Source organism: Ovis canadensis, chromosome 6, assembly GCF_042477335.2.
Source record: "Ovis canadensis isolate MfBH-ARS-UI-01 breed Bighorn chromosome 6, ARS-UI_OviCan_v2, whole genome shotgun sequence".
Lineage (NCBI taxonomy): Eukaryota > Metazoa > Chordata > Mammalia > Artiodactyla > Bovidae > Ovis > Ovis canadensis.
Window position 1 is genome coordinate 29271292 of NC_091250.1, and position 28000 is coordinate 29299291.

At 40.5% G+C, this 28000-nt stretch overlaps 2 protein-coding genes across 4 annotated transcripts in view; one reads left to right on the forward strand and one right to left on the reverse strand.

Annotated features, from left to right (window-relative positions):
* The first annotated feature begins 8105 nt into the window (after positions 1-8105).
* On the forward strand, positions 8106-16018 carry TIFA (TRAF interacting protein with forkhead associated domain). Its single transcript, XM_069593522.1, has 2 exons — positions 8106-8409; positions 14655-16018. Exon 2 carries the CDS (start codon positions 14679-14681, stop codon positions 15234-15236), a length of 558 nt encoding a protein of 185 aa, XP_069449623.1. The 5' UTR covers positions 8106-8409; positions 14655-14678; the 3' UTR covers positions 15237-16018.
* A 5063-nt stretch (positions 16019-21081) lies between these two features.
* Positions 21082-28000, reverse strand: part of AP1AR (adaptor related protein complex 1 associated regulatory protein) — a 29532-nt gene continuing 22613 nt past the window's right edge. For all 3 annotated transcript variants that reach the window (XM_069593519.1, XM_069593520.1, XM_069593521.1), the window contains 3 exons: positions 27490-27563; positions 26553-26681; positions 21082-23775 (listed from right to left, as the gene is read on the reverse strand). In XM_069593519.1, coding sequence (XP_069449620.1) covers positions 23510-23775; positions 26553-26681; positions 27490-27563 — 469 coding nt within the window. In that variant the 3' untranslated portion in view covers positions 21082-23509. The remainder of the gene's footprint in view (positions 23776-26552; positions 26682-27489; positions 27564-28000) is intronic.

Consider the following 28000-nt stretch of genomic DNA (forward strand, 5'->3'; position numbering starts at 1 on the left):
CTCAAAACATAAATTAGTTGAATTCAACATTAAAAAAAATACCATTATCTTGGTACTTGAAAATTGAAGAGTATGTCCTCCCAAATCACTTGTTATTTTTTTAATAAAGATTTTATTTTTAAAAGTTCAGAAGTGCAAAATTATTGTGAAGCTAATAGAGAATTACTGTATACCCCACTCCTAGTTTCTGGTGTTGTTATATCTTATGTTGGGGTGGTACATTTTTCACAATTAGTGAATAAATATTGAATATTATTATTAACTAATAAAAGCTTCCCTGGTGGCTCACACGGTAAAGCATCTGCCTGAAACGCGGGAGACCCAGGTTTGATCCCTGGGTCGGGAAGATCCCCTGGAGAAGGCAATGGCACCCCACTCCAGTACTCTTGCCTGCAGAATCCCATGGATGGAGAAGCCTGGTAGGCTACAGTCCATGGGGTCGTGAAGAGTTGGACACGACTGTGTGACTTCACCTTCACTTTACCTGCTGAGCCATCAGGGAGGCCCAAGAACGCTGGAGCAGGTTGCCATTTCCTACCTCAGGGGAAATCTCCCAACCCAGGCGATGCACCTGTGTCTCTTGCATCTCCTGCATTGGTAGGAGGATTCTTTACCCCTGGAGCCACCTGGGAAGACTTGGTTTTTCTTAAAAACAAAACAAAACAAAACTCTGTGTGTGTGTGTGTGTGTGTGTGTGCGTGCGTGCATGTAGCCATATTGCATGCAAATGAGACTGAGATTCAAACAGTTTGGAAAAGCACCCAATGAAAAATCTGTTCCATGTCCACCTTCTCTGTCTCTCAAATTCTTTCTCTCAGATTAACCGATATTACAGCTCCATTTCTTGGATCTCTTTGTAGATCACGTGTTTATAGACATCTCCCCCCTCATCACCACAGTTATAGCATTTTTGTTCTGCACTTTGGTTTTTTGCTTTAGTGGTGCATCCAGCAGATCTTTCCACTTAGATCTAAATTGTTTTAACTGCAGTCGTTTAACCCCACAAACAGCGAGAAAGTGAAGTCCAGAGTAGCTTTTCTTCATTCTCAATACTTTGGACCTACTCTTGTCCCCCATTTAGGGGACAATGGGAAAAGAGCTGAGTTATCTCAGTTGATCCCGAACGTTTTCACAGGCTGGCAGAGAGGATCAGCCTGAGAAGGGGCACTTCTGAACTGAGTTAGTCCAAATCTGAACATCTGAGCTGGACTGGGTAGAGTTAGATGAGTCTGTATCCAAGATGCTTTGAGTGCATTGAGCAGAGGGGAGTATCATAGAACCTGCTTATGAAGCAACACAAAAAAGCACCACTTTCTAATTTCTTCTTTATCGTGTGTGATTGCTCAGTTCAGTTCAGTTGCTCAGTTGTGTCCGACTCTGCAACCCCATGAACCGCAGCACGCCAGGCCTCCCTGTCTATCACCAGCTCCCGGAGTTCACTCAGACTCACATCCATCGAGTCAGTGATGCCATTCAGCCATCTCATCCCGTCGTCGTCTTCTCTTGCCTTCAATCTTTCACAGCATCAGGGTCTTTCCCAATGAGTCAGTTCTTCACATCAGGTGCCAAAGGACTGGAGTTTCAGCTTCAGCATCAGTCCTTCCAATGAATATTCAGGACTGATTTCCTTTAGGATGGACTGGTTGGATCTCCTTGCAATCCAAGGGACCCTCAAGAGTCTTCTCCAACACCACAGTTCAAAAGCATCAATGCTTTGGTGCTCAGCTTTCTTTACAGTCCAACTCTCACATCCATACATGACTACTGAAAAAACCATAGCTTTGACTAGATGGACCTTTGTTGACAAAGTAATGTCTCTGCTTTTTAATATGCTGTCTAGGTTGGTCATAACTTTTCTTCCATGGAGCAAGCATCTTTTCATTTCATGGCTGTGGTCACCATCTGCAGTGATTTTGGAGCCCCCCAAAATAAAGTCAGTCACTGTTTCCATTGTTTTCCCATCTATTTGCCATGAAGTGATGGGACCAGATGCCATGAGCTTCATTTTCTGAATGTTGAGTTTTAAGCCAACTTTTTCACTCTCCTCTTTCACTTTCATCAAGAGACTCTTTAGTTTTTCTTTGCTTTCTGCCATATGGGTGGTGTCTTCTGCACATCTAAGGTTATTGATATTTCTCCTGGCAATCTTGATTCCAGCTTGTGCTTCATCCAGCCCAGCATTTCTCATGATGCATTTCTCTGCATATAAGTTAAATAAGCAGGGTGACAATATTCAGCCTTGACGTACTCCTTTCCCTATTTGGAGCCAGTCTGTTGTTTCATGTCCAGTTCTAACTGTTGCTTCTTGACCTGCATACAGATTTCTCAGGAGGCAGGTCAGGTGGTCTGGTATTCCCATCTCTTTCAGAATTTTCCACAGTTTATTGTGATCCACACAAAGGCTTTGGCATAGTCAATAAAGCAGAAATAGATGTTTTTCTGGAACTCTTCCTTTTTCGATGATCCAACAGATGTTGGCAACTTGATCTCTGGTTCCTCTGCCTTTTCTAAAACCAGCTGGAACATCTGGAAGTTCATGGTTCATGTGCTGCTGAAGTCTGGCTTGGAGAATTTTGAGCATTACTTTGCTAGTGTGTGAGATGAGTACAATTGTGTGGTAGTTTGAACATTCTTTGGCATTGCCTTTCTTTGGGATTGGAAAGGACACTGACCTTTTCCAGTCCTGTGGCCACAGCTGAGTTTTCCAAATTTGCTGGCTAATTGAGTGCAGCACTTTCACAGCATCATCTTTTAGAATTAGAAATAGCTCAACTGGAATTCCATCACCTCCACTAGCTTTGTTCGTAGTGATTCTTCCTAAGGCCCACTTGACTTCGCATTCCAGGGTGTCTGGCTCCAGCTGAGTGATCACACCATCATGGTAATCTGGATCATGAAGATCTTTTTTTGTATGGTTCTGTGTATTCTTGCACCTCTTCTTAGTATCTTCTGCTTCTGTTAGCTCCATACCATTTCTGTCCTTTATTGTGCCCATCTTTGCATGAAATGTTCCCTTGGTATCTCTAATTTTCTTGAAAAGATCTGTAGTCTTTCCCATTCTATTGTTTTCCTCTATTTCTTTGCACTGATCACTGAGGAAGGCTTTCTTATCTCTCCTTGCTATTCTTTGGAACTCTGCATTCCAATGGGTGTATCTTTCATTTTCTCCTTTGGCTTCTGTGTCTTCTTTTCTCAGCTATTGTAAGGCCTCCTAGGACAACCATTTTGCCTTTTTGCATTTCTTTTTCTTGGGGATGGTCCTGATCACTGCCTCCTGTACAATGTCACGAACCTCTGTCCATAGTTTTTCAGGCACGCTATTAGATCTAATCCCTTGAAAATATTTGTTACTTCCACTGTATAACGTAAGGGATTTGATTTAGGTCATACCTGAATAGTCTAGTGGTTTTCTCTACTTTCTTCAATTAGTAGCCTAGGAATGCTTAAACCATCCAGAAAGCATTTTGCTTACTCTGTGTATCTGTGAGCAACACTCACAGTATCTGGCTGTGTCAAATGAAGTTACAACCAAGGTTTGCTATTGTTGTTGTTTAGTGCTAAGTCATGTCTAACTCTTTTGCAGCCTCATGGACTGTAGCCTGACAGGCTCCTCTGTTCATGAGATTTCCCAGGCAAGAATACTGGAGTTGGTTGCCATTTCCTTCTACAGGGGATCTTCCTCACGCAGGGATCAAACCTGAGTTTCTTGCTTAGCAGGAAGATTCTTTATCACTGAGCCACCTGGGAAGCTCTAACCAAGCTTTAAAGCCACCTCAAGTCTTCCTTCATTAAACTTACTGGAAAGGAGTTTAACCACATTATGTGTAATTCAAAATATATTGACAGTCCATGAGTAGTTGTGAGTGCAAGAGAAAGTGCTTGAAACTTCAGAATTGAAGAATGGATTTGTCAAAATAGCAAAATCACATTGGAACCAAAACAAAAATTGTTTTGTTCCTTTCCAGAGAGGAAATCTGCAAATAAGAGGGCCTCAAAAGTGACTTTTAGCACGTACCTTCTCACGAGCACATTTGTGAGCACGTACTAGAATTCTTACCTTTCTTCAGTCTGATGTTACTTTGGCTGAAGTATTTTCACAGGGCACTTCTTATGATTCATTGTTCTCAGAGAAATCATAGCTTGAGATGACTTTATTTTATAAACCTTTTCCTGTAATAGCTAGTAAACCTCCACCACAGAAAGTCCTACTGTATTCCTTCAACAGCAAAGGCATTTTCTTTATCAAAGAATGATTTCATGTTTTTCTGTAAACGCTATTGGTACTCTATTTAAACTCTGACCCTGAATAACAATAAAACAAGTAAAACCTGTAGCAAAACTTCAAAATAACCTCTTCTTTTAAAAATGCTTTTAGTGATTTTATACAAACAGAAGCAGTAACAAAGTAAAGCACACACTGCAAATTACTTTGCCTAATTTAGATACCAGTGATTTAAAATCTCCTTTCTAAAGTGAAGTACAAATAACTTATGATACTATATGAGTTCCAGGCATACCAGAGAATGATTCGATATTTTTACGTTTTATGAAATGATCACTCTGGTAAGTTCAGTTACCATTTGCCAACTAAGTTATGACATTGTTTATTGTATTCCCTATCTTGTACATTATATCTCTGTGACTTATTTATTCTATAACTGGAGACTTATAAAACATACCATAACCAGGATGTTCTCTGTATCTATGAGTGTTTCCATTTTTACTGTTTTTTTTTTCTTTTCCAGATTCCACATATAAGTACAATTATACAGTATTTGTCTTTCTCTGTCTGACTTAGACCATGTAGCATAATGCCTTGTAGGTTCATCCATGTTGTCATAAATCCCAAGATTTCTTTCTTTTTATGACTATGTTACATTGTAAATATTTACCATATCTTCTTTATACATTCATCTACCAGTGGACACTTAGGTTGCTTCTCTATCTTCATTACTCTAAATAATGCTGCAATGAACATTGGGGGTGCATATACCTTTTCAAATCTGTGTTTTGTTTCCTTTGGATCAACATCCAGGAATAGCAATGTTGATCTGTATGGCAGTTCTATTTTTAACTTTTGTGGACTCTATACTGATTCCCATAGCGGCTGCACCAATTTAAATTTCCATCCACCATTCATGAGTGTTTCCTTTTCTCCAAATCCTTGCCAATACTTATTTGTTGTTTTTCTGATAATAGCCATCCTGACAGATATGAGATGATATCTCACTGTAGTTTTGATTTGCATTTCTCTGGTGATTAGTGATGCTGAGCTTTTTTTCACTTGCCTGTTGGCCATCTGTATGTCTTCTTTGAAAGAATATCCGTTCAGGTCTTCTATATGTTTTTAATTGGATTGTTTGCTTTTGAAAATAAATGTTATTATAAGTTATATGAGTTCTTTGCATATGTTGAATGTAAGCTCCTTATCAGATACGTCATTTGCAAGTATCTTCTCCCACCGACTATGTTTCCTTTTTGGTTTGTGATGGTTTCCTTCACTGTGCAAAACCTTTTTAGTTTGATGCACGCCCATTTATTTTTGCTATTGTTGCCCTTGCCTGAGGAGACAGACCCTGCCCCCCGCAACTCTCTCACAAATATTGCTAAGACGAGTGTCAAAGAATGTAATGTCTATGTTTTCTTCCCGGAGTTTTAGGTTTCAGGGCTCACATTTAAGTTTTTAATCTATTATGAATTTATTTTTATATTTGTTGTAAGAAAATGGTCTGGTTCTATTCTTTTGCATGTAAACCATCCTGTTTTCCCAACATAAATTATTGAAGACATGCTCTTTTCCTCTTTGTATATTTTTGCAGCCTTTGTCTAGATTAATCGGCGCAGGGGCTTATTTCTGGACTCTATTCTGTTACATTGATCTATGTGTCTGTTTTTGTGCCAGCACCATACTGTTTGTTTTTTAAAAAGGCATTCACTTATTTTACTTTTTTAACTAATTAATTTATTCTCTGCTACTGTGTGTGGACTTTCCCTAGCTGTGCTGAGTGGGGGCTACTCTAATTCGGTGCGTGGGCTGCTCTTCACTGGGGCTTCTCCTGTTGCCAACCACAGGCTCTAGGCACACAGGCTTCAGTAGTGGTGGCACATAGGCTTATCTGTCCCACAGCATGTGGAATCTTCCCAGACCGGGGACTGAATCCATGCCTCCTGCCTCGGCAGGTGGATTCTTAACCACTGGACCACTAGGGAAGTGCAGTACCATACTGTTTTGATTACTGTGGCTTTGTGGTATAGTTTGAAACCAGGAGTTGTAGCCAGCACCAAACGTCTCTTCAAACATTTAAGGAACAAAAACTTTTCAAAGGTGCACTCTTGGCTGTTTCTCAACTCACACAAGACATTTTTGGTTTAAGGCCCATTATTTTTAACCAGTTGTCAGAGGGAGAAAACGATCACTGAGCTTAGAGTCTGACCTGGAATTGAAGGCTTATTCAAATTTCATTTTGGATAATTTAGCAAATCAAATAAATCATCTTATAGGACAGAGAAGCGTGGAATAATGTTCAGCATCATGAATTTTATCATTTAATTTTATCTATTCATCAATAGCATGGAGTTAAATAATCCTTTGCAATTTATAGAGCATTTTCATATCTTCTTTGATTTTAAAGGTTAGAGATCAGACGCTGCAATTCAGATAACATTATTTTATTGTGTGACTTTATTGGTGTAGTCAAATTGCATGTCTTATCTTCCACCTGCTCTAATGTTCTTGGACAGAAAAAAAGTAGTGACTGTCTCTCAGGGATTAACGAACAAAACGCAGCCTTACAGGAATCTGCTTCACTTACAGATGCACTCATCCTTCCTCAGCTTTATGGTTCTTGATTATATGTAACTCTGAGAGCTCAATACCTAACCCCTCCTCAGAACCTCTTTATCAAGTGGTGAAGCAAGAGCAAGCATCACCGTTGTTTTATTGCTAGAGAAATGGACCCATAAACAAGCACTCATGGAGTCAAGGGTGGAACCCAGACAAATGAAAGGCTTTCACCAGACATTTACCAGAATTGATGGGCGGTTTCCCAAGCCCTGAAGTAAATAGGCCAGTACGACCTTGGCCGCTGTTCTGGGTCCTTTTCTTCCTGTCTCCCTCTAGACACCTATTGTCTTTAGGCTCTCTCCACCTTTAGCTCATCGCAAATCTTCTCCTTGAGGCAGGAAAAGAGTATCACCTTGTTCACCCTAAGTTCTATAAGCCTCTTGGGAGGTTGTGTTTCCTGTTGCGCCAAGTATCAGCCCTTACTTTTGGAACCCGGGACCCTGGGTGTTGAGTGAGGAGTCCCTTCAGGTGGATGGCGGGGAGAGGAAGCCCCTGGATGCTCGGGTGTAAGGTGAGGGCACCATGGGGTAGCAAGAGAGAGCTTAGGAGCTCTGCTAAGTCACTTCAGTCGCGTCCGACTCTGCAACCTCATACGCGTCAGCCCACCAGGCTCCCCCGTCCCTGGGATTCTCCAGGCAAGAACACTGGAGTGGGTTGCCATTTTCTTCTCCAATGCAGGAAAGTGAAAAGTGAAAATGAAGTCGCTCAGTCGTGTCCGACTCTTCGCTACCCCATGGACTGCAGCCCACCAGGCTCCTCGGTCCATGGGAGCTCTGGGGCAAGTTTAAATATTGCTGCTCCTCACCGCCCCCCGGAAACCTAACCACTTTCTGGGCCTCAGTTTACTCATCTGTCAGGGGGACCTACTCTCCCGACTGTGAAGATTAGAAAAGAATAATGCGGGCCCTGCACCTGGCTTGCTTGCTAGGTTAATTCAGCTCTTCTCTCCCCACCCTTGGCAGTGTGTTTGTTTGGGGGGGAGGGGTGCCGGAGAAAGTCGCCCTTACTGCTACGGTGATCGCGTCCCCTTTTCAAAACTCACATCCTCTTCGGAGGGGCCCTTGATTGGCAAGCGGGGTCCCCGCCAGGTTTGCCACGCTTTACACCCGACCTGGGGGCTGGGCTTTCGGTCTGAAAAGGCGGCTGGGGACGCGCAGAAGGCGCCAGAGCGGAGCAGGGGGGGGTGGGCGGACGGCGCCGCGGATTCCCGGAACCTCGGCGCTTTCGGTTTACTTAAGGGTTGCGGGGAAGGGGCGCACTCGGCCGGTCGGTGGAAGGAGTCGCCGCGCGCACCGGGCCTGGAGCCCGCAGTTTCCGTAGCCCCTGTAGCCCCCGACTGGGCCGCGTCTGCGTCCCTCTCCCCCTCGGTCCCGTCTCCCCGTCCCCCACCCCAAGCCCCCTGCGCGGTAGGCGCGGCGCAGCGGGCGGGCGCCCTCCCCGGCTGCGGCGCGGTGAGCGAGCGCGGCGGTCTGCGTCCCGCGATCCCGGGCCTCCGCGGGCTCGCGCGTTAACCCGGTGCGGCGCTGAGAAAGCGAAGCGAAGTTCACGGACACTCGAACCCCAAGGTACCTGCCAGGTGGCGGTCTGGGGGGCGCGGGGGGGTGGGGTGAAGTGGGGCTGCGTCGTGTCTGCTTATCGCCTGGAGAGAGAAGCTGTGTCCAGGAGCGTTGCAGGGAAAGTCATCACCTGCTCCTCCCGCTGGCTCGGCTGCGAGCAGACGCTCGAGCGATTGTTTACGGCGTGGTTTTAGCTTTACAAAATAGAGGAATATTTATAAATGGAGCGGAGGAGCACTGACAGGAACTATTGGGATGCGTGTTCCTTGTACTTTTCTGTGCTTTGCAAAGCCCCCCCCCCTTTAGTAAATAGAAAATAATTCCATGTATGAAGTGTAGCTCACCGCGCGATTGCGTGTATACCTGCCTTGCTTCAGGCTGCTTGCTGCTGCTACTGCTGCTGCTAAGTCGCTTCAGTCGTGTCCGACCGTGTGCGACCCCATAGACGGCAGCCCAACAGGCTCCCCCGTCCCTGGGATTCTCCAGGCAAGAACACTGGAGTGGGTTGCCATTTCCTTCTCCAATGCATGAAAGTGAAAAGTGAAAGTGAAGTCGCCCAGTCGTGTCCGACTCTTAGCGACCCCATGGACTGCAGCCTACCAGGCTCCCCCGTCCCTGGGATTCTCCAGGCAAGAACACTGGAGTGGACTGCCAATTCCTTCTCCAATAAATATATATAAATGTACATAAATATATGCATATATGTATGCTGTTGCTGCTGCTGAGTCGCTTCAGTCGTGTCCGACTCTGTGCGACCCCATAGACGGCAGCCCACCAGGCTCCCCCGTCCCTGGGATTCTCCAGGCAAGAACACTGGAGTGGGTTGTCATTTACTTCAACCCACTCCGTTGTTCAGACTGCTTGGTTAGGAAAATAACGTAATCCGTGGTTTTCTGGGACTTTCTCTAGCTTTCAGATTGAATGGAATTTCTCAAATTTTTTGGAGCTTGAATACACACTGAGCCTCGCAGCGGAAGTCCGCTGCCACCGGGCATCCGACGCAGCAGTTTCGGCTAGAAACAAGCCAATCAGGCAGAGTGGGAGAAAGACACCATCTCCGGGGGGAGAGAAACCTGAGCCTTTACTAAGCCTTTCCTCCTGCTGATTTTGGGTTTTACGACTCTTTTAGCAAGACCTGTTGCTTAACTAAGTATTAATTCTGCTGAATTCTGTTCCGTTTGTCTTCAGAGCGAGACTGCTGGATGATGACCTGGTGCAGGGGGTCAGGATAGCTGTTTTTTGCTGTGCTTCCAAGTTTTCTCTTCCTTTCCTGTTAGCTCAGTGTCAGCGAAGTTATTGTGCTGATTTGCTAACACAAGTATTACTGTATGCCACACATCATTCCAGTGTTTTACAGCTTTTTGATGTCAGAGAACATAGTTTACCAGCTTTGATAATAATCTCGTAACTCCATTTAGTTCCGTAAAAATCAGGTGGCTTGTGACCTCCCAGTTGGCTCAGATGGTGAAGAACCTACCTGCAATGCGGGCAGATCAACCTGGATCTCCACCCAGGTTTGATCCCTGGGTGGGGAAGATCCCCTGGAGAAGGGCATGGCAACCCACTCCAGCATTCTTGCCTGGAGAATTCCGTGGACAGAGGACCCTGGTGGGCTACAGTCCATGGGGTCAACAAAGAGTCAGACACGACTGAGTGACTAATGCTTTCTGACTTTGTAAAGAAAAAACTTGTTATATGTTTGAATAGATATTAGATGCAGGTATAAAATCCCACAGGTACAGAGTGTGCAGCAGAACACCTCCTTTCCACCCCCTACCCCAGGTTCCCGAAGCTCCCTCACTATTAAGCTCTTTGTTCTTAGGTTTCTTTGATAACTTAGGCCAAATAGATTTGAAAAAGCTACTTTTGAGCACCTGCATGCTAGTGATTATTTAAAAGAGCCACCAATTTTATCATTTTGATTTTTTTGTTAGTGTCTTTTTCTCCTGACCACTCTGAAATGTCAGAGATTCAGGTCACTTTGTAGAGGGAACTTGCAGCTCTGGAAATTAATGAATAGCTTAGTTTCTAAGTTCCCTGAAGGCTGAGACCATGGTTCACTAACTTTGGAGCTCCCTAATCAGCCACCATAATTACTAGAGACATGCCAACATACGTACATGAGGCTTAAGGATAACTGATACTCACTGTAATCTGGTGCTTCACAGCCTCTTCTACGAGGAGGCAGTAACAGTGCATTTTTCTTCTGAACACTAGATTCCTGGTGTCTTGCCAGTTCTGGCACACCCAACCCGTGGCCCTCTTCCCTGTTGATTGGCTGCTATAGTTTGTGAAGTAAGTAGTGATGTTTGTAGTTGGCAAGAGAGAGTGTGCATTTCTCCTGTGTTTGAATCCTCCTTTTGGCAGGGCTTTGTGACCTGGGCTACCTAGCTAAACCCTCTGAGACTTAGCTCCCTCATCTGTGGCGTGGTGATTTTGACGGGTTATTTTGAAAAGCAGATAGTATCAATAACCTCAGATATGCAGATGACACCACCCTTATGGCAGAAAGTGAAGAAGAACTAAAGGGCCTCTTGATGAAAGTGAGAGAAGAGCGAAAAAGTTGGCTTAAAGCTCAACATTCAGAAAACTAAGATCATGGCATCTAGGCCCAGCACTTCATGGGAAATAGATGGGGAAACAGTGAAAACAGTGTCAGACTTTATTTTTCTGGGCTCCAAAATTGCTGCAGATGGTGACTGCAGCCATGAAATTAAAAGACGCTTACTCCTTGGAAGAAAAGTTATGACCAAGCTAGACAGCATATTAAAAAGCAGAGACATCACTTTGTCAACAAAGGTCCATCTAGTCAAGGCTATGGTTTTTCCTGTGGTCATGTATAGATGTGAGAGTTGGACGGTGAAGAAAGCTGAGCACCGAAGAATTGATGCTTTTGAACTGTGGTGTTGGAGGACTCTTGAGAGTCCTTTGGACTGCAAGATCCAACCAGTCCATCCCGAAAGAGATCAGTCCTGGGTGTTCATTGGAAGGACTAATGTTGAAGCTGAAACTCCAATACTTTGGCCACCTGATACGAAGAGCTGACTCATTTGAAAAGATCCTGATGCTGGGAAAGATTGAGGGCAGGAGGAGAAGGGGAGGACAGAGGATGAGATGGCTGGATGGCATCACCGACTCGACGGACAGGGGTTTGGGTGGACTCTGGGAGCTGGTGATGGACAGGGAGGCCTGGGGTGCTGCAGTTCATGGGGTTGCAAAGAGTCAGACATGACTGAGTGACTGAACTGATACTGATGTATAAAGAGCTAGCACTGTGCCTGGCATATGAAAGGCATACAGTAAGTGGCAGTCTTGTTACTGTTGGGCTCTGTAATCATTTCATATGTTCATAAGAAAGGTGAGTGCGTATGTTAGGGAACATCATGGGTCAGTAACTGCTTAGAAGGCGGGTTGATTTGCTGCTCACATTATAAGTCTCTATGGTTGTTTTTGGCCCTCGCCTTTGAGACCCCATGCTTAGCTGCTCCTTCCGTGGCACTGACATGGCATACATGGAAGGAGGAGAGACAGGTCTATCTACATAGTGGTTTTTAAAACCTACCCTTGGAAATAAGCTTCCATGTTACTTCCATTCACATTTCTTTAATATGGTTGACACTGGAGTGGGAAGTATCATTTTTGCAAAGGGGCAGAACCAGTAGGGACAGGTCTGGTAGTGAGGGGCAGCAGATGGTAACACAGTCTACCTCATTGTTGGAGGGTCACAGTTGTGAAACCAGAAGTTCATCAAAAGGTGAGAATTGATTCACTTTATTGATTCAATTTATAAACCAGAATGTCAGATTTTTCCTCTGCAGTGAATAATGTACCTGCCCTGGGTAACTAGGCATTAAGAGCCTGTATAGGGCAACATTTTCTTGAGGGTGGATTTGCTCGAAAGGCTAAATTCTAAGCTAATAGGTTATACAAAGATCACAAGAACAAAAGTTGGGTGCTACCAAAAGACGATATCCAGAATATACTGTGTTTTAAAATCCAGGTCTCCTTTCGAACTGTTACTGTGCAAAGCCCAAGAATGAATTTGAGTGATGGCAGTGTAGCCCGACAAGGCGGAGATCATGATAGATCCTTGCTCTTTTTAGGCTTTTTACTTTTTAACAGCAAATTCTTTTCTTGTCAGCCACTAATTGCATCATCTCATGACTTGTTATAATTATTCTCCTTTAAGCTGTCTGCTTCTTGAATAATGACTTTATTATTGTAATTAAAGTATTTTCAAATCATGGTGATTAACCAGTTCTACCCGCAGTGTGTTAATTCTTGCTGCCTTTGGTTTCATAGCAACTTTTACTACCCTTGCCCCAAGATTTTGAGTATTCTTCTCTTTTTCTGCTTATAGCTGGGCATTTGTTGTCTGATTGGCTAGGGCAATATGATATAATAATGTCAAGAAAGAACCTATTATGAAAGCAAATTAAAAATGTATTTCTAAATCAATAAAAAATTTTGCTTTGTTATATCATTTGCTAAGTCAATAAACTGAGTTTGATTTTTAGCAATACAACTATGCAAAACAGAAGAAAAGATTGTACTTTAAAAGCAAACAGCATGGAAAGAAAACATTTTGTTTTTTTCCTGTTTAGCAAGCATAATTTTGATAGCAATATCTAATATAGATGGCAGACAAAACCCAGTAAAACTACAGATTACCTTAAGGCTGTTGCTCCCCAAACCCCACGGTAAATATTGTACAGTATTTAAAGAATGAAGGGAGCTCTCAGTATCATTCCATCTACTGATGTAATTTACCACACTAGTTTAAAGGAATTCTATGCAGCTGTTTAAGATTGAGGTATATTTACAAGTATAGATAAATGGAAAAAAATCACCCACTTGTATTATTAACTGAAAAACATGCAAGGTCTAGAACTAAATACAGTATGTTCCTATTTGTATAAGAAAATTTTTCCTTTGTAGAAAATGTGTATGTCTTTGAAAACAAAGTTTTGCTTGTTGTATAAAGAATTCTGTAAGGATAAAACCAACTTTTACAATGGTTGGCTCTGAAAGAGTAAAAAAAAATGATTAGGTCAGAGAGGGAAGATACTTAAAAAGATCCTTTCAAGTGTTTGAATTTTTAAAATCATGTGCATGTAATTCTTTTAAAGCCAATTAAAATGGCAGTTTTGTGTCAAACCTTTCACAGATTTTAGTAACTAATTGCTGCTTAAACTACTCCACTGACTAAGGTACATACCGTGATGTGGAGGAAAGGTCACCACAGGGCCACGCACTCTAGAGAGATGTGATTAAGAACAGTTAGATTGTGCTGCTTGGGGTAAATGACAGTTTGTCTGTCCAGTCATTAGGAACCACTGACAAAAACAAATAACTCCAGTATGAGTACAGACTATGATATTTAGAACTACCTTGTGGAAATTGATTATTTTTTAAATTAAAAAATTATAGAATAAAATAAACGTTTAGAGCACTTACTATTTTTACCTTTACCTACCAGAAATCTAAGTCAGGATATAAAGGACAAGTGTTGCAGTTACTTGTTTCTAACGTCTACATTTCTTTAGTCAGGACAATACACAGTAAAAATCACAGAAGCCTTTCTCTGAGTATGACGGTTACTCATATTGTTCCACCCAAAACACAAAATTCATAATACATTAAATTTTAATTTAGCTAGTAAACTGTAGGTTTTCCTTATATGTATATCCTGAGGATTTAAACCAAAGGGATTCTTTTTAAAAAAAGAATTCATTTATTTTTAATTGGGAGATAATTGCCTTACCATGTTGTGTTGGTTTCTGCCATATATCAACATGAATCAGTATACATATTTTCCCACCCGCTTGAACCTTCCTCCCACCTCCCACCCCCAAAGAGATTCTTTATTCCTGATTTTCTTTCTAAAGTACAAACAGCTGTTCTATTTGGTCTGGGCCCAAGTCATCCTATTTAAATGAGAAAGGAACTGAAGTTTCTATATGCTTCCCCCCACTAAATCATTTTATCAATAATCATTCCTTGTTATCGTCCAGATTATGGTCTTACTGTCAAATTGGAAATGAAAGAGAAGAAAATAGAACACACTAGTGCATATGGAGCTTGGTATAAGATTTCACATATCTACTAGTTAAATGAAAGCATCTTGCCTATGTATTGTTTTCTTAAAGTCTAAATCAGTTACCTATTGGAAAGCTTTTCATCAAAATATTGGAATCAGAGATCTCAGAATCTGATCTCTGGGGTGAACTAATGTGCTGATTTAATTGTTGCAGGCAGGTCAGATTCCGGTGCTCATCATGTCCAGTTTTGAGGATGTGGACACAGAAGAGACAGTAACTAGTCTCCACATGACTCTTTACCATCCTGGCCACCAGCGAAGTGGAATATTCCAATCAATAAAGTTTTGTAACCGAGAGACACTCCCCACCAGCGAAGTTGTGAAATTTGGCCGAAATTCTAGCACCTGTCGTTATACCTTTCAGGACAAACAGGTTTCTCGAGTTCAGTTTTCTCTACAGCTGTTTAAAAAGTTTGATAGTTCAGTTGTCTCTTTTGAAATTAAAAATATGAGTAAGAAGACCAATCTGCTTGTGGACGACAAGGAGCTGGGCTACCTAAATAAAATGGATCTTCCAGACAAATGCCTGATTAGGTTTGGCGACTATCAGTTCCTGGTCGAGAAGGAAGATGGAGAGTCATTAGAATTTTTTGAGATTCAGTTTTTTTTGTCGATAAGACCACTCCTGCAAGAAAACAAGTGGCTTCCCCAGAAGCCCACACCCGAGTGTGGCAGCTGTTCACCCTGTTCCACTCAAAACAACTCTCCCACGGAAGCGGGTGAAAATGAGTGGTAAATGCTGAAAGCTAAGAGAATTATGAAGGACGAAGCACTCTGTACTCGTTTTACAGGCATTCCACTTACTACGTTTCTTAGTATAGTATTTTACTGTCATTTGTTAAAGCTAAGTTTGAGATCTGGTATTATTGTTTGAAGTCTGCAAATTGTGTTAGTAGTCGATTGAGTCACCCGTTGCATTGCTGGATGTATGAAGAATTTTTCTTAAGTGTATATATGTGAGCATGAATGTACAACATGTATTCTTCATGATGAAGGAACAGTGTTCTCAAACTAAGGTTATGTTCTTTTCTTTTTATGCCGGATTTTGTTCCTATGTTTTGTATTGTTTCATTTTGATTTGTACGTTATCGTCTCTTGGTTTGGTCATGTTATCTCACAGCAGCCATTTGTTTTCAAGGTCAAGGCTACAAGCAAATTATTATGTGTGTTGTAGCCTGTTGGCATTTATAGTACCAGAGTATTAGAACAGGGCATGTGTTTTAGTGTGTGTGCCACTGAGGTTTTAATATGGGAAGACTTATTTGAGCAATAATACCTTGATTTTCTGTGTTTTTTATCTATAGAATTATAGTGTTTATTCCTAAGAATACAGTTCTCCTTTTCTATATTCAGTATCTGAAACTGATACTTTAAACATTCCAATGAACCACTGTTTAGAATTATTATTTTGTGTACCAACTTTTAGTTTTTAAGTGTACTACAGGGTTTTTAACTCCATGAATTCAAAATTTTAACAACAGCTATGTACCTAATAAAGTCAGAGTCTAATTCTCTTAACCATTTTCTTTGGAACTCTTTCTGAAGGAAGAACTGCTGTCGACGTCTGTAAGGGAGGAACGCAGGAGGCCACTGGCAAAGGCTGTGAATTCACATGCGTCCCGCTGTGTCCCTCAGCGCATGCTGGCTCCGTTCCCTCTGTTCCTGCCTCCACATGGCGGCACGTGGCCAACAGTGGCTCCCAGATTTTATACGTTACTGATCAGCCACCTGAAGACAGCCTTACTCTCAATTCCAGTCCAAAGAAAAAGGGTCAGCTTAGGCCACATGCCCATTCTCCCGATCAACTGTCCTCAGGCCATGCTAAGTCACAGCTGCTCCAGTCAGTGATCAGGTGCAAAGGAAAAGCATTTTCTCAACAAATGGCCACAGTGGGTTGGGGTCTGAGGTTAGACAGTCTAGGTAAGGTATGACATGGTTTGGGCGTGAGGGCAAACAAAAATATTGGTGTCTGATACTACGCACTGCAGCTAAGTTGTGAAACATTTTCAGTTCTCAAGGGCTCATTTGTCCCAGGAACTGATTTTTCTCTTGGGCTCTTTAAGTAGAGGGGTATATTAATTGGTGCCAGTGTTAAGGCAGTGTCTTCTTGAACCTGCAACTTTATGACAAGAGAGGCTTTCCAGTGGTGAAGTCTCATATGCTATATGATTATATAACTACATTCTAGAAGATTCTGTCTCTGCTATCTACAGCATTGACTGATCTGAGGAAGCATTTCTTTTATGCTCTAACATGAGTGTAGTATTTAATTAGTAGGCCTTGTAGAAAAATTAGCTAGTATTTTATTACCAGGAGATAACGATAGTTATATATGTTGTGTGTATATCTTTTGTAGCTGCTTCTGTGTTATCTGGGCTTCCCTGGTGGTTCAGCTGGTGAAGAATCTGCCTGCAATGCCGGGGATCTGAGTTCGATCTCTGGGTTGGGAATATCCCCTGGAGAAGAGAATGGCTACCCACGCCAGTATTCTGACCTGGAGAATTCCAGGGACTGGGTAGTCCATGGGGTCTCAAAGAGTCAGACACGACTGAGTGACTTTCACTTTCTATGTAATGGCCCTTTTTAACTTTTTCAGTTCTCCAACATCTGTTTAATTCCTTACAGTAATTATGTTAAAACAACAAGTGAGGTTCCTCTTTTACTCTCTGAACTCTGATTGAAACAATTAGATCTTCCATCTCAAGTGAGGATGGAGGATGAGTGCTTGAAAAGCTGTGGCTGGAATTCCCTGGGCTTCTAGTTGATACAAATTGTCCCTAAGTCCAATCACTCACCCTTCTGCTATCCAACCTATATAAAAGTATTTATTTGGCCAGTGGTATCTTTTTAAGCAATGCATTTAGGGTAGCGACACTGGTGAAAAAATAGGAAAGCGGTAATTTTAGTTCTGTTTCTGGTTTCAACATTTTATTGTGGGTTGAAGGCCACTGAGGGACTAGAGCTGAGCCAGCTTGGCACTGCTTACAACACCTTTCTTAACAGTGTTGGCAGAATCACTTCTCAAGAGTCCGTATCAAGGTAGCAACATTTTTTTTTTTAATGTTTTAGTCCTGGATGTGCTGGGTCTTTGTTGCTGAGTGGCCTTTTTCTCTAGTTGAGGTGAGCAGGAGCTACTCTAGTTGCAGGGCACGAGCTTCTCACTGCGGTGGCCTGACGTGGGGCCTGGGCTCTAGGGCGCGTGGGCTTTAGTAGTTGTGGTACGTGGGCTCAGTAGTTGGGTGCATGGGCTTAGTTGCCCTGCGGCACATGGGAATCTTCCCAGAGCAGGGGTCAAACCTGGTCTCCTGCACTGGCAGGTGGATTCCTTACCACTGAGCCACCAGGGAAGCCCAAGGTGGTAACGTTTTAAAACAGGAAACTTCTGAGGTTAGATAGTCAAGATAAGGTATGGCGTGGGAATTCCCTGGCTGTCCAGTGGTTAGGACTCCTTGCTTTCACTGCTGAGGATACCGGTTCAGTCCCTGGTTAGGAAAGTGAGATTCCCGCCAGCCACACAGCGTGGCCAAAAGACGATAGTGGAACTTCACCTTAGGTCAAAATGCCTTTTTACAATAATATGATTTTTTATATCTCAAAGCAGTCTTTCAGTCATCCAAAGAAAGACAGACTTAGTCTAATCGTTAAAAAGCCTCCAAACTTCAGAAAATCCTCAAAAACAATTCTGTCCTAATTTCTACAGAAAGGAAGCATGTGTAGTGCCGAGTGTGGGCTCTGAATCATACTGCTTGGGCTTAGCTACCATTCCCTGTGTAACCTGTCATTAGCTCTGAGCTTCAGTTTCCTCTTCTGAAAAAACAGGGATTAAACCAGTGCCTCCTGGGAAGGGCTTCTGTGAAAATCAGCTGAACTAAAGTATGGCGAGACCTCACCACACTGCTATATGTGGTACACGTTATTATAAGTGGCACTGAACACAAGCGGCTGCATATGAAAGATTTATTACAGAGGCAGTACTGCTTACTTCTGAGTGTCAGAAAGAACTCCTTTCATTTGTAATATTAAAAAATCACATAAAAATTTAATATCATTTTTCCAATTTAATTTCATTTTCAGCTTTAATACTTCCTGAGGATATAAGAGTCAGATACTGGAAATCTGTGTTTGATACTGAACTCTTTCATGACCTCCTTTCCTGCCAGATAATTAATCAGAGGTACCAAGTAAATGAATATGGGAGAACACTATTAATATATTTGATATACAGTCTTTTTTAGATGTCTGTGTTCTAAAATTATGATTAGGACATCTTTAAGTAAAGTAAAATGAAAATTGGGACCTCTACTAAAAAGCCATATTTCTCCAATTACTGGATGAAAGAATAAAAGCAGGCATAATTCCTGGTTATATCATTTTAAAAGTTCTAACATCTGAACCCTCACACAACTCCACATACCCTCCAGTTACCCCGTTTCTTGCTCTGACAGTTCACTTTTCAAATAAATTGCCTACACTGACCATTCTTTATTCTTCATCTCTTACAAGATACTTCTCAGTTTCCATTCTTTCATTTGAAAAAATGATCACAAGCAACAAATATTCCTGTCCCCAGACCCACCAGATGCAGCCATCCTTTCTCTCAGTGCCCAAGTTACATTTGATATCACTGACTCCTCTTTTTCTGACTCTGGTGACATCGTTCTTTGGCTCCTCAAATTCCTCCCGTATCTGCTGCTTCTGACCCATTCTCTATCCCTGACTTTTAAAGGTCAGCACTTAGTTGAGCTTCTCTGCCGGCTTCCTCAGGAGGATCTCAGCTGGAATAATGACTTACATTACTATTCACCTACTGCTGCTGCTGCTGCTAAGTCGCTTCAGTCGTGTCCAACTCGGTGCGACCCCATAGACGGCAGCCCACTAGGCTCCTCTGTCCCTGGGATTCTCCACTGGAGTGGGTTGCCATTTCCTTCTCCTACTACTGACTCCTAGACTTGCACCCATTCTCTAAGCTGCAGACATATATCCCCATCACCTACTTGACATCTTCATTTCTGTTTTGCATAGATACCTCAGATTTAACTTTCCAAATCAGAACTTGCATTTCCCATACCTGTACCTCCTACTACATTTAAGTCAGAAACCAAGAAGTTATTGTCAAGAGTTGGCTGCAGTTGCTAGGTTTGGTCGTCATCCTTCCACAGATTTGGCCAATAGGGAGTCAATGAGCTCAAATAGATTTAGAGAGTTTATTGCTCACAGACAGCAAAAGCAAGACCAGTGTGGAGTCAGTGACCCACATCTCTGGTCCCTAGGGATGTCCCTAGCTGACACTGAACCAGGGGGGCCAGATGACAGATGCCTTAAGTGGAGGGTGGGTCTGCTATTGAGGGGCCAACTGTAAACTCCAACCAAGCAGTTTTATTAGCCTACATACTGTACCTCAATGTGGAAATCCCATGCCACACTGGAGCCAGCAAGTGCGATCAGAAAATGCCTCACAGCAGCCTTCTACAAGATACAAAGCAGACGATAAATGGCCCTGTGTGGCTCCTCTAAGACTGCCTGTCTTGCCATGTTCCAGGGAGGATCATAGGGCTTTCCGTCAAGATGTGTGTCAGGCTATGGTTAAGTGTTGCCATGTGGATATGCAAAGTGAGCAAGGTCATAAGGGCCCCATGCTGACTGCATCACCCTACAGTTAATGGGCAGAGGATCTGAAGATGTTTTTCCAAAGACGACATACAGATGGCCAACGGGCACATGAAAAGATGCTCAACATCACTAATCATTAGGGAGTGCAAATCAAAACCACAGTAAGATATCACCTCACGTCTGTCAGAATGGCTATTATTAAAAAGACAGGAAATAACAAGCTGAATAGACGTGTAGAAGAGGGAACCCTTGTGCACTTCTGGTGGGGATGTAAATTGGTGCAGCCACTACAGAAAACAGTGTGGAGATTCCTCAAAAAATTAAAAACAGAACTACCATGAGATTCAGCAGTGCTACTCTGGATACTTATCTGAAGAAAATAAAAACACTAGCTAGAAAGGATGTACGTGCTCCGGTGCTCACTTAAGCATTACTTACAACAGCAGAGAGATGGAAGCACCCAAAGCGCCCATCAGGAGGTAAATGGATACAGAAGATGTGTATCACTCAACCATAAAAAGGACAAAGCCTTGCCTTTTGCAACACATGGATGGACCTAGAGGGTATGATGGCTAAGGGAAGTGAGTCAGGGAAAGATGAATACTGTGTGACTTCACTTATGTGGAATCTAAAAAACAAATAAACGTAACAAAACCTGTCATAGACATAGAGGATAAACAACTGGTTCCCAAAGTGGGGGTAGGTAAAGGGAGTACAGAAATAGGTGAGAGAGATTTTGAGGTAAAAACTTCCAGTTGCAAAATTAATGAGTAATGGGTATGAAATGCCCAGTGTGGGGAATAGTCAGTAACTATGTAATAGTATCTTTGTATGGTGACAGATGATAACCAGATTTATTGTGGTGATCATTCTGGAATGTATAATAGAAATACCGAATCATTATGTTGTATAACAGGAACTCACAGTGTTGCAGGCCAATTATACTTCAAAAACAATACAAAACAACAAAAAACAGAGATCAGATTTATGATTAACAGCAGTGGAGGGGAAGGTGAGGGTGAGCTGGAAGAAGGCAGTCAGAAGGTACAAATTTTCAGTTATAAGATAAATAAGTACTAGGGATGTAATGTACAATACGATAAATATATTAAATAAATGCTGCTGTGTGTTATATATCAAAGTTAAGACAGTAAATACTAAGAGCTCTCATCACAAGAAAAATAACTTTTTCCTATTTAATTTTATATGTATAACACGATAAATGCTCACTAAATTCATTGTGATAATCATTTCATGAGGTACGTAGGTCAAATTATTATGCTGCATAACTTAAACTCATACAGTGCTCCGTGTCAATTACATCTCAAAATGAAAAAAACTCTTGTTGGCCCACCTCTGCAGCTAATCTACTGAGCACTCCTACAGCAGTCATCTATCCAAGCCGCTCCATGTGCCACTGGGAGCACCGTACATTCACCCACAGAGGAATTTTCAAATATGCAAATCTTATCCCTGCACACTCTGGCTTACAAAAATCAGTGGCTTCCTATTATACATCAAGTAAAATTCACTCTCCCTAACATCCCACTGGATATAGTAGATTCTCCAATATTTGCTGAATAAACGTTATTTCTAGTGTTTTCTATAAACATATAAAGCAAGAAAACTGATATCCTTTTCTTAGCAGTTCAAACACAAACATTTTCAAGTTTAGTTCCATCCTGCTTTACTAATTCATTCCTTTTTGTCTTGAATAAAATAGCTCTGTCAGGAGTCAAAACTGTTGCATGTTTATGGTATAAAACTAGTAATAATCAAATAATTTATTATTTTTAAATGTAAAAATGTGTTTATTCACAATCTTTGAGAAGTCACCATTCCTTCAAAAAATTCTTTATGAACAAAATGCCAAGAAAAATTACAATAGTAGCTTATGCCAAACCAAAAATATACATCTTATGTATACAAACTTTAAAAAGCATAACACAGGCAATGTGAATATAGATTATCTTTAAAATATTTCCAGTGACATAGCTACAACTTAAATTATGTTAAGAGACATAAATAACAGCATTACCTAATATATTTACATATTTAAAGTGTCATATTTATTCCTAAGATTAAAAAAAGGAGACAAAACTATAGATGTTATGGCCCAGCTGTTCAAATATTGAAAGGGCCACATGATTGTTTTTTAAAGTACGGCAAGAACTTTAAGTTACTATTTATATCTGGACCTTCCTATAATTTTGAGAACATGCACTGTCATTGTTGCAAGAAAAAAAAACAAAAACTAAGGAATAATTGAAAAAAGTTTGCTTACTAAAATCATACTCAATCCTCAGCAAAATCAAGACAAGCAATAAGGAATGTGCCATATCCTTGGTCTTTTAAATTGATACATAAACTTTAGAGCAAAAAAAGTTAACTGTATATCACAAAATACAGTTATATATTGATTTACTTAGTTCCATCCTATTAAAGTACCTTGTATTACAAGGCAAAGGAAAGCTTAATGAAATCAATGAGATTCTTTCATATCAGAAAGGATTTTATTTACTTTGAAATACCCGTATTACCTTTTTTAGGTTTTCCTTTCTTAATAAACCATGCACAGAGAATATGTTCCATGTAAAATATTTTAAGACCATTCACTGGAAATATAGAATTTTAAAAAATGACAGCTAGAAATTTAATATATCAATTGACTAAATTCAACAATCATTTATAGTGGCACAGAAAAGGAACTGAAAAACCTAAGTATATATATTTTCTTAAATATCTTTTGATACTAACTTCAAGTGTCCAAATTCTGAAAGATTATTTTAATGTATCATATCCTTTGCTCAGACTGAATGAACATTGACATACTAGGATATGCAGTAAGTGTAGGAAGAAACTTATATTTCAGGGTTTCTTTAGGGTCATCTACTCAAATTAATTGTGCTTACTATTAGATGACATAATTTAATAAGTCATAGGAATAAATAATGCTGGAAAAGGGAACACTATTCTGTCTGAATCTGGCAGTCCCTCTTCAGGCTCCCTTCATGTCTGCTGAGAATTAACACAAAATGCCTTAATATTTTCATAGTTAGCTACTAAAATAGGATTAAGGAAGCATTTGAAGTAAGATCAACTATTTTAAAAAGTGAAAAGCAATAAATAGTAAACAGGATTGCTAAAGAGTTAATAAATTTAATTAGTAACATGACAGAACCATTCAATTGTATTTGAAAAGCAGAAGGCAGATGATGAAATTGCACTTAATTCTGAAGCAGTTCAGACACAGCCTATCATTCCTATTCCTTTCTAATAAGCATTTACAAAACAATTTCTTACCTCCCCTCACAAAAAGGCTCAGCACAACCATTTATACATTCTAGTTGGTTTATAACATTTGGTCATAACTGATAAACAAGATCACATAATGTTTTCCTATCGTTTTTGTTGATCTGAATCATATTGCTTTAGACCAGAATCGGACAGTTCTAATACAGGATTTACAAATCCACAATACTCGGAATTGCCATTATCATCCATTTCGGCACTAACAAAATCGTTCTCCCACTCCAGCCCATTGGAATCATCAGAGGCTGATGTAGGATTACTTCCAGTCTTCTTGCAGCTATACTTAAGTGCTGCCCGGAGAATGTCTTCCTCTGTTTTGGAACGTTCTCTCATTGGGAGCATTCGATTCATTCCTATTATATGGGCAGAGTTGTTAGAAATCTCAGTGAAGATTTAAAAACTTTATTCAAAGACTGAAACTATCACGCTTGACCTGTGAATTAACTTAAAAAAACCAATCCTGGACTTCCCTGGTGGTCCAGTAAGTCCAATCTTCCTTGGTTAAGACTCTTCTTAACCAAGAATCTGCTTGCCAACGCAAGGGACCTGGGTCTAATCCTTGGCCCAGGAAGATCCCACATGGCGCGGGGCAGTGAAGCCCGTGAGCCACAGCTCCTGAAGCCTGCATGCAACAGCCCGTGCCCTGCGGCAAGAGGAGCCACTGCAGCGGGAGGCCGGCGCCCTGCGGCAAGAGGAGCCGCTGCAGCGGGAGGCCGGTGCACTGCGGCAAGGAGCAGCTGCGTCTTGGATGGAGACCCAGTGCAGTCAAAAGTAAGGTTAAAGAGCCTTTAAAAATTAGACCAGGTTCTCAAAAATAAACAGTCCTATGGAAGACTTTTTAAGGGAGATGTTAAAAGTCTAGTCCTATAGTGAGCATGAGCACTCAACAAAGGACGGTTTCGATGTAACACTGATGAGATGAAATTTCTGAAAAGCTGCAAGTAAAGCAGAATGGATGGAGGATTTCAATTGCTATTAGTCTTATATGGCCAAGTTAGTGTGTGGGCCAAGCTTCTTTCCTACCTAGATGACAATTTCATTTCCCAGAGTTATAATAACTCTAATGATAATGATAACAATAGGCACATTTCTAGTACTTACTAGGTTCCAGTAACACTGTTTGCAAATGACATATCTGAGCTGATCTGGTCCTCAACCCCTCTATGAAGATACACACAGCACGATCCCTACACCCCATCCTGAAGCTGAGGGAAGCTGGGCAGGAAGAGGACGGTGACTCCCCCGCGGTCACACAGATGCAGGGGTGCTGGGGCAAGAATGCGACTCCCTCCCCTTGGGCTTCAAAGTCTGTGCTCTTGCTATTCTGACTCTAGCACAACAAAACAGAGACGTTTCTAGGGGAAACTGTTCTAGATCTAATTCTGAACAGAAAGAAACTGGTCAGTAAAGTGAAAGTAGCAAAAATCTTGGAAGGAAAAAAACATCATTTTGGCAGAACGAAGAGAGGGAGGACAGAAAAGAGCCTTGATCTGCGTGTGTAGGATCCACATTAGGAAGAGAATTAAAATCAAGGAAGAGATCATAAGAGAGTAATCCCTAGACACGTTCAGCAATTTTGTTTTCCGAGCTTAAAGAATCCAATCCTACAATAACAATAATTAAAAAAATATTTAATCTATCACTGTTATCACTCCCCTCAAATCACGGACTCAACCTAGCAAACTACATCATCTTTGTAGACATGATAAAAATGGGAGCTGGAAACTAATATAATTTTGAGGATTTGTATTTAATTGAATAATACTATGTCTAACGGAAGCTGAATTGTACATCATAAGGTTTCCAGCGAGTTCTGTCCTCTACGAAGTCTACTTTAATAATTCTATTATAATGACTTGAATAATGACTTTGAAAGTCATGTTATCTAAAAATCTAGTTAGCATACAGCAAGGATGACAGAGTCAGCAATTAAAAGACCTGAAAAGTCTTTAGATCAAATTGAACAAGTTGTTAAAATAAAGTTTAAAATTTTCTAATTGGGATCTAAATAATAAGAAAAATATAGAGCTGGAGAAATGGTGTTTAGTTGAGAAGACGACTTAATTCAATCTTTGCTAAAGTTATTCAGTTTCTCTATTGATAAAACTAATGGCTTGTCTAAAGGATATCTAAGGTCTATTCTATCTCAAAATTCTAGGAAATATTTAATGTTTATGATTTTTCTTAAAGTCCTATATTTTGCAATTGGTTCTTCCTTTCTGGATTACCTATTTCTTAAAATTGGAGAAGGAAATGGCAACCCACTCCAGTATTCTTGCTTGGAGAATCTCATGGACAGAGGAGCCTGGAGGGCTACAGTCCATGGGGTCGCAGAGTCAGACCTGACTGAGCGACTAACACATTTCTTAAAGTAAAAATAGAAGCTTGGGCCTTATTCAGTGAAAAAGCTTTAAACAAAATCTACATTTTAGCTACAATTTTGAGTACTTGCTATGTGTCACACTATGTGCTGGATGTTTTACATAAATTTCATTTAATCCTCACAACATTCATGTTTTCATTTGTTCAAATACCTATAGATGCCTATTATGTGCCAAGCTTTTTTAGATCCTCACTATATAACTGAATAATCATTCTTTAAAGCAGCTTTATAATTTTCTTTTTATGATGAACTGCAGCTTAGAGAGATTAAGAAATCTATCTTAAGTACTACAGCTAGGAAGACATACCAGTAAAATTCTAATTCACGCCTGTGTTATGGCTTTTGTACTCCCAAAAAACCTAACAAACTGCTTATTTATTTCAGTTCAGTCACTCCGTCGTGTCCAACTCTTTGCGACTCCATGGACTGCAGCACACATCATTATGAAGAAAAAGTTAATTAGCTGCTCACAATGGGGCAATGATTCCTACTGAGTTAAGCGGCTGCATTACAAAAATCTTAAAATGAAAAATAACATTTTCCTTCTAAATCTCAAGAAACATTAAGAATTAAGCAACTTTCTAAACAGTTCACCAACAAATGATAATCACTAATACAATAAGAGTCTAAGAAATTTTAAAGGCTTTGCATTCATTTCAGTTTAAGGAAAGTAAAAGACAAAGTAGATTTCTATAAATTAACACAAATTAAATAAAAATTTTCAGGTAAAATTTAAACATAAAATACCTTCTTCATCTTCCCATTCTAGATCTAAAGATGTGCTGTCATCATTTCCACTAGTTGATTTAGTTTTGGTCATTAAGTCACAACTGCTTTCTGTATTTGGTGTCAAAACTGTGGCATCTGATGAAAGCCCTAGAATATACACCAAATCCAATTAGATGTAGTGACACAATACTCCTTTACTACAACCATTTATTTTGCAATAATGATCTCTCTTCAAATACTACTACTCCGTTTAACATCGTAAGAAACAATTACTGAAATCATTACATTGGTAAGCTTCTGTTAGAAATAGTATAAATGGTTTCCCCTGCTTTCTTTTTACTTTTTTTTGGTCATCTAGCACAGTAAATACACAAATTTAAATGAATTACAGATTTTTCAAATATGATAAACTCAATGGAAAAAGGAGGGCCAGACTCCCTACACATAACTATAAAAATAGCCTGAGATTTTTCTTTACTCCAACACCTTTTATTTAAAATTTATTTTATTGAAGTATAGTTGATTTATAAGGTCATGTTAATTTCTGCTGTAAAGCAAAGTGAGTTATATATATATATATTCATATTCTTTTCTATTATGGTTTATTATAAGACATAGAATGTAATTCGCTGTGCATACAGGGGGGCCTTGCTGTTTCCACATTCTGTGTCGAACAGTTTGAATCTGCTAGTCCTAAGCGCCCATCCCATCTCTCCTCTGCCCCTCCTCCCCCTCGGCAATCACAAATCTGTTCTCTATGGCTCTGAAATTGTTTCCGTTTCGCCAACTCCTTTAAAAAAGTAAAAATACAACTGTATATTTAAGAGCTAGTTATTTGGGCAACATAAATTGAAGGGCAGGAAGTTTGAGAAAAAGAGAGTCAGGATCTTCAATTATCTGTTTAATGTGGCATAAAGTAACTTTAAAATGTACCCACATATTTTAAAAGACTTACTACTACTTCGAAAAACTTCATACTGTGACTTTATATTTCTCAAACAAGATTCAAAGTCATCTTCTGGTCCTGGACTGTAATAAAAGTGAATTTTTAAATATAGATTAATAGTCAATACAACCTAATGCAGGCTAAAGTTAAATGATGTCATTTTGATTAGAAAAGGTATATCTCACACAAATTCATAATTACTTACAATCAGAATACCCTAGTCAAAACAGGTCTCACTTTTCTTAATGCTAGCAATAAACTGAAAATAATATTGGTAAGATTTTGGTTAGTGTTGAAGTCAAATCCAAAGCTCAGCCATAAGTCTAACTTTATAATTTACATTACTGAAGCATGAACGAGGTTCTTTGGATGAGCAGGAAACACTCCTGGAAATGTGACAGTGAAATTACATCTTCTAAAAAATGATCACACATAAACTTTATTTTAAGAAAAGAGCTAAGGAAAACAAAAACAAGCAAGGCATAAACAATTCATCCAAAGGTATTTCAATGTGCTATTG

What these genes read in the sequence shown, in the direction of transcription:
- TIFA (XM_069593522.1), top strand. Translation starts at nt 14,679, where the DNA reads ATGTCCAGTTTTGAGGATGTGGACACAGAAGAGACAGTAACTAGTCTC.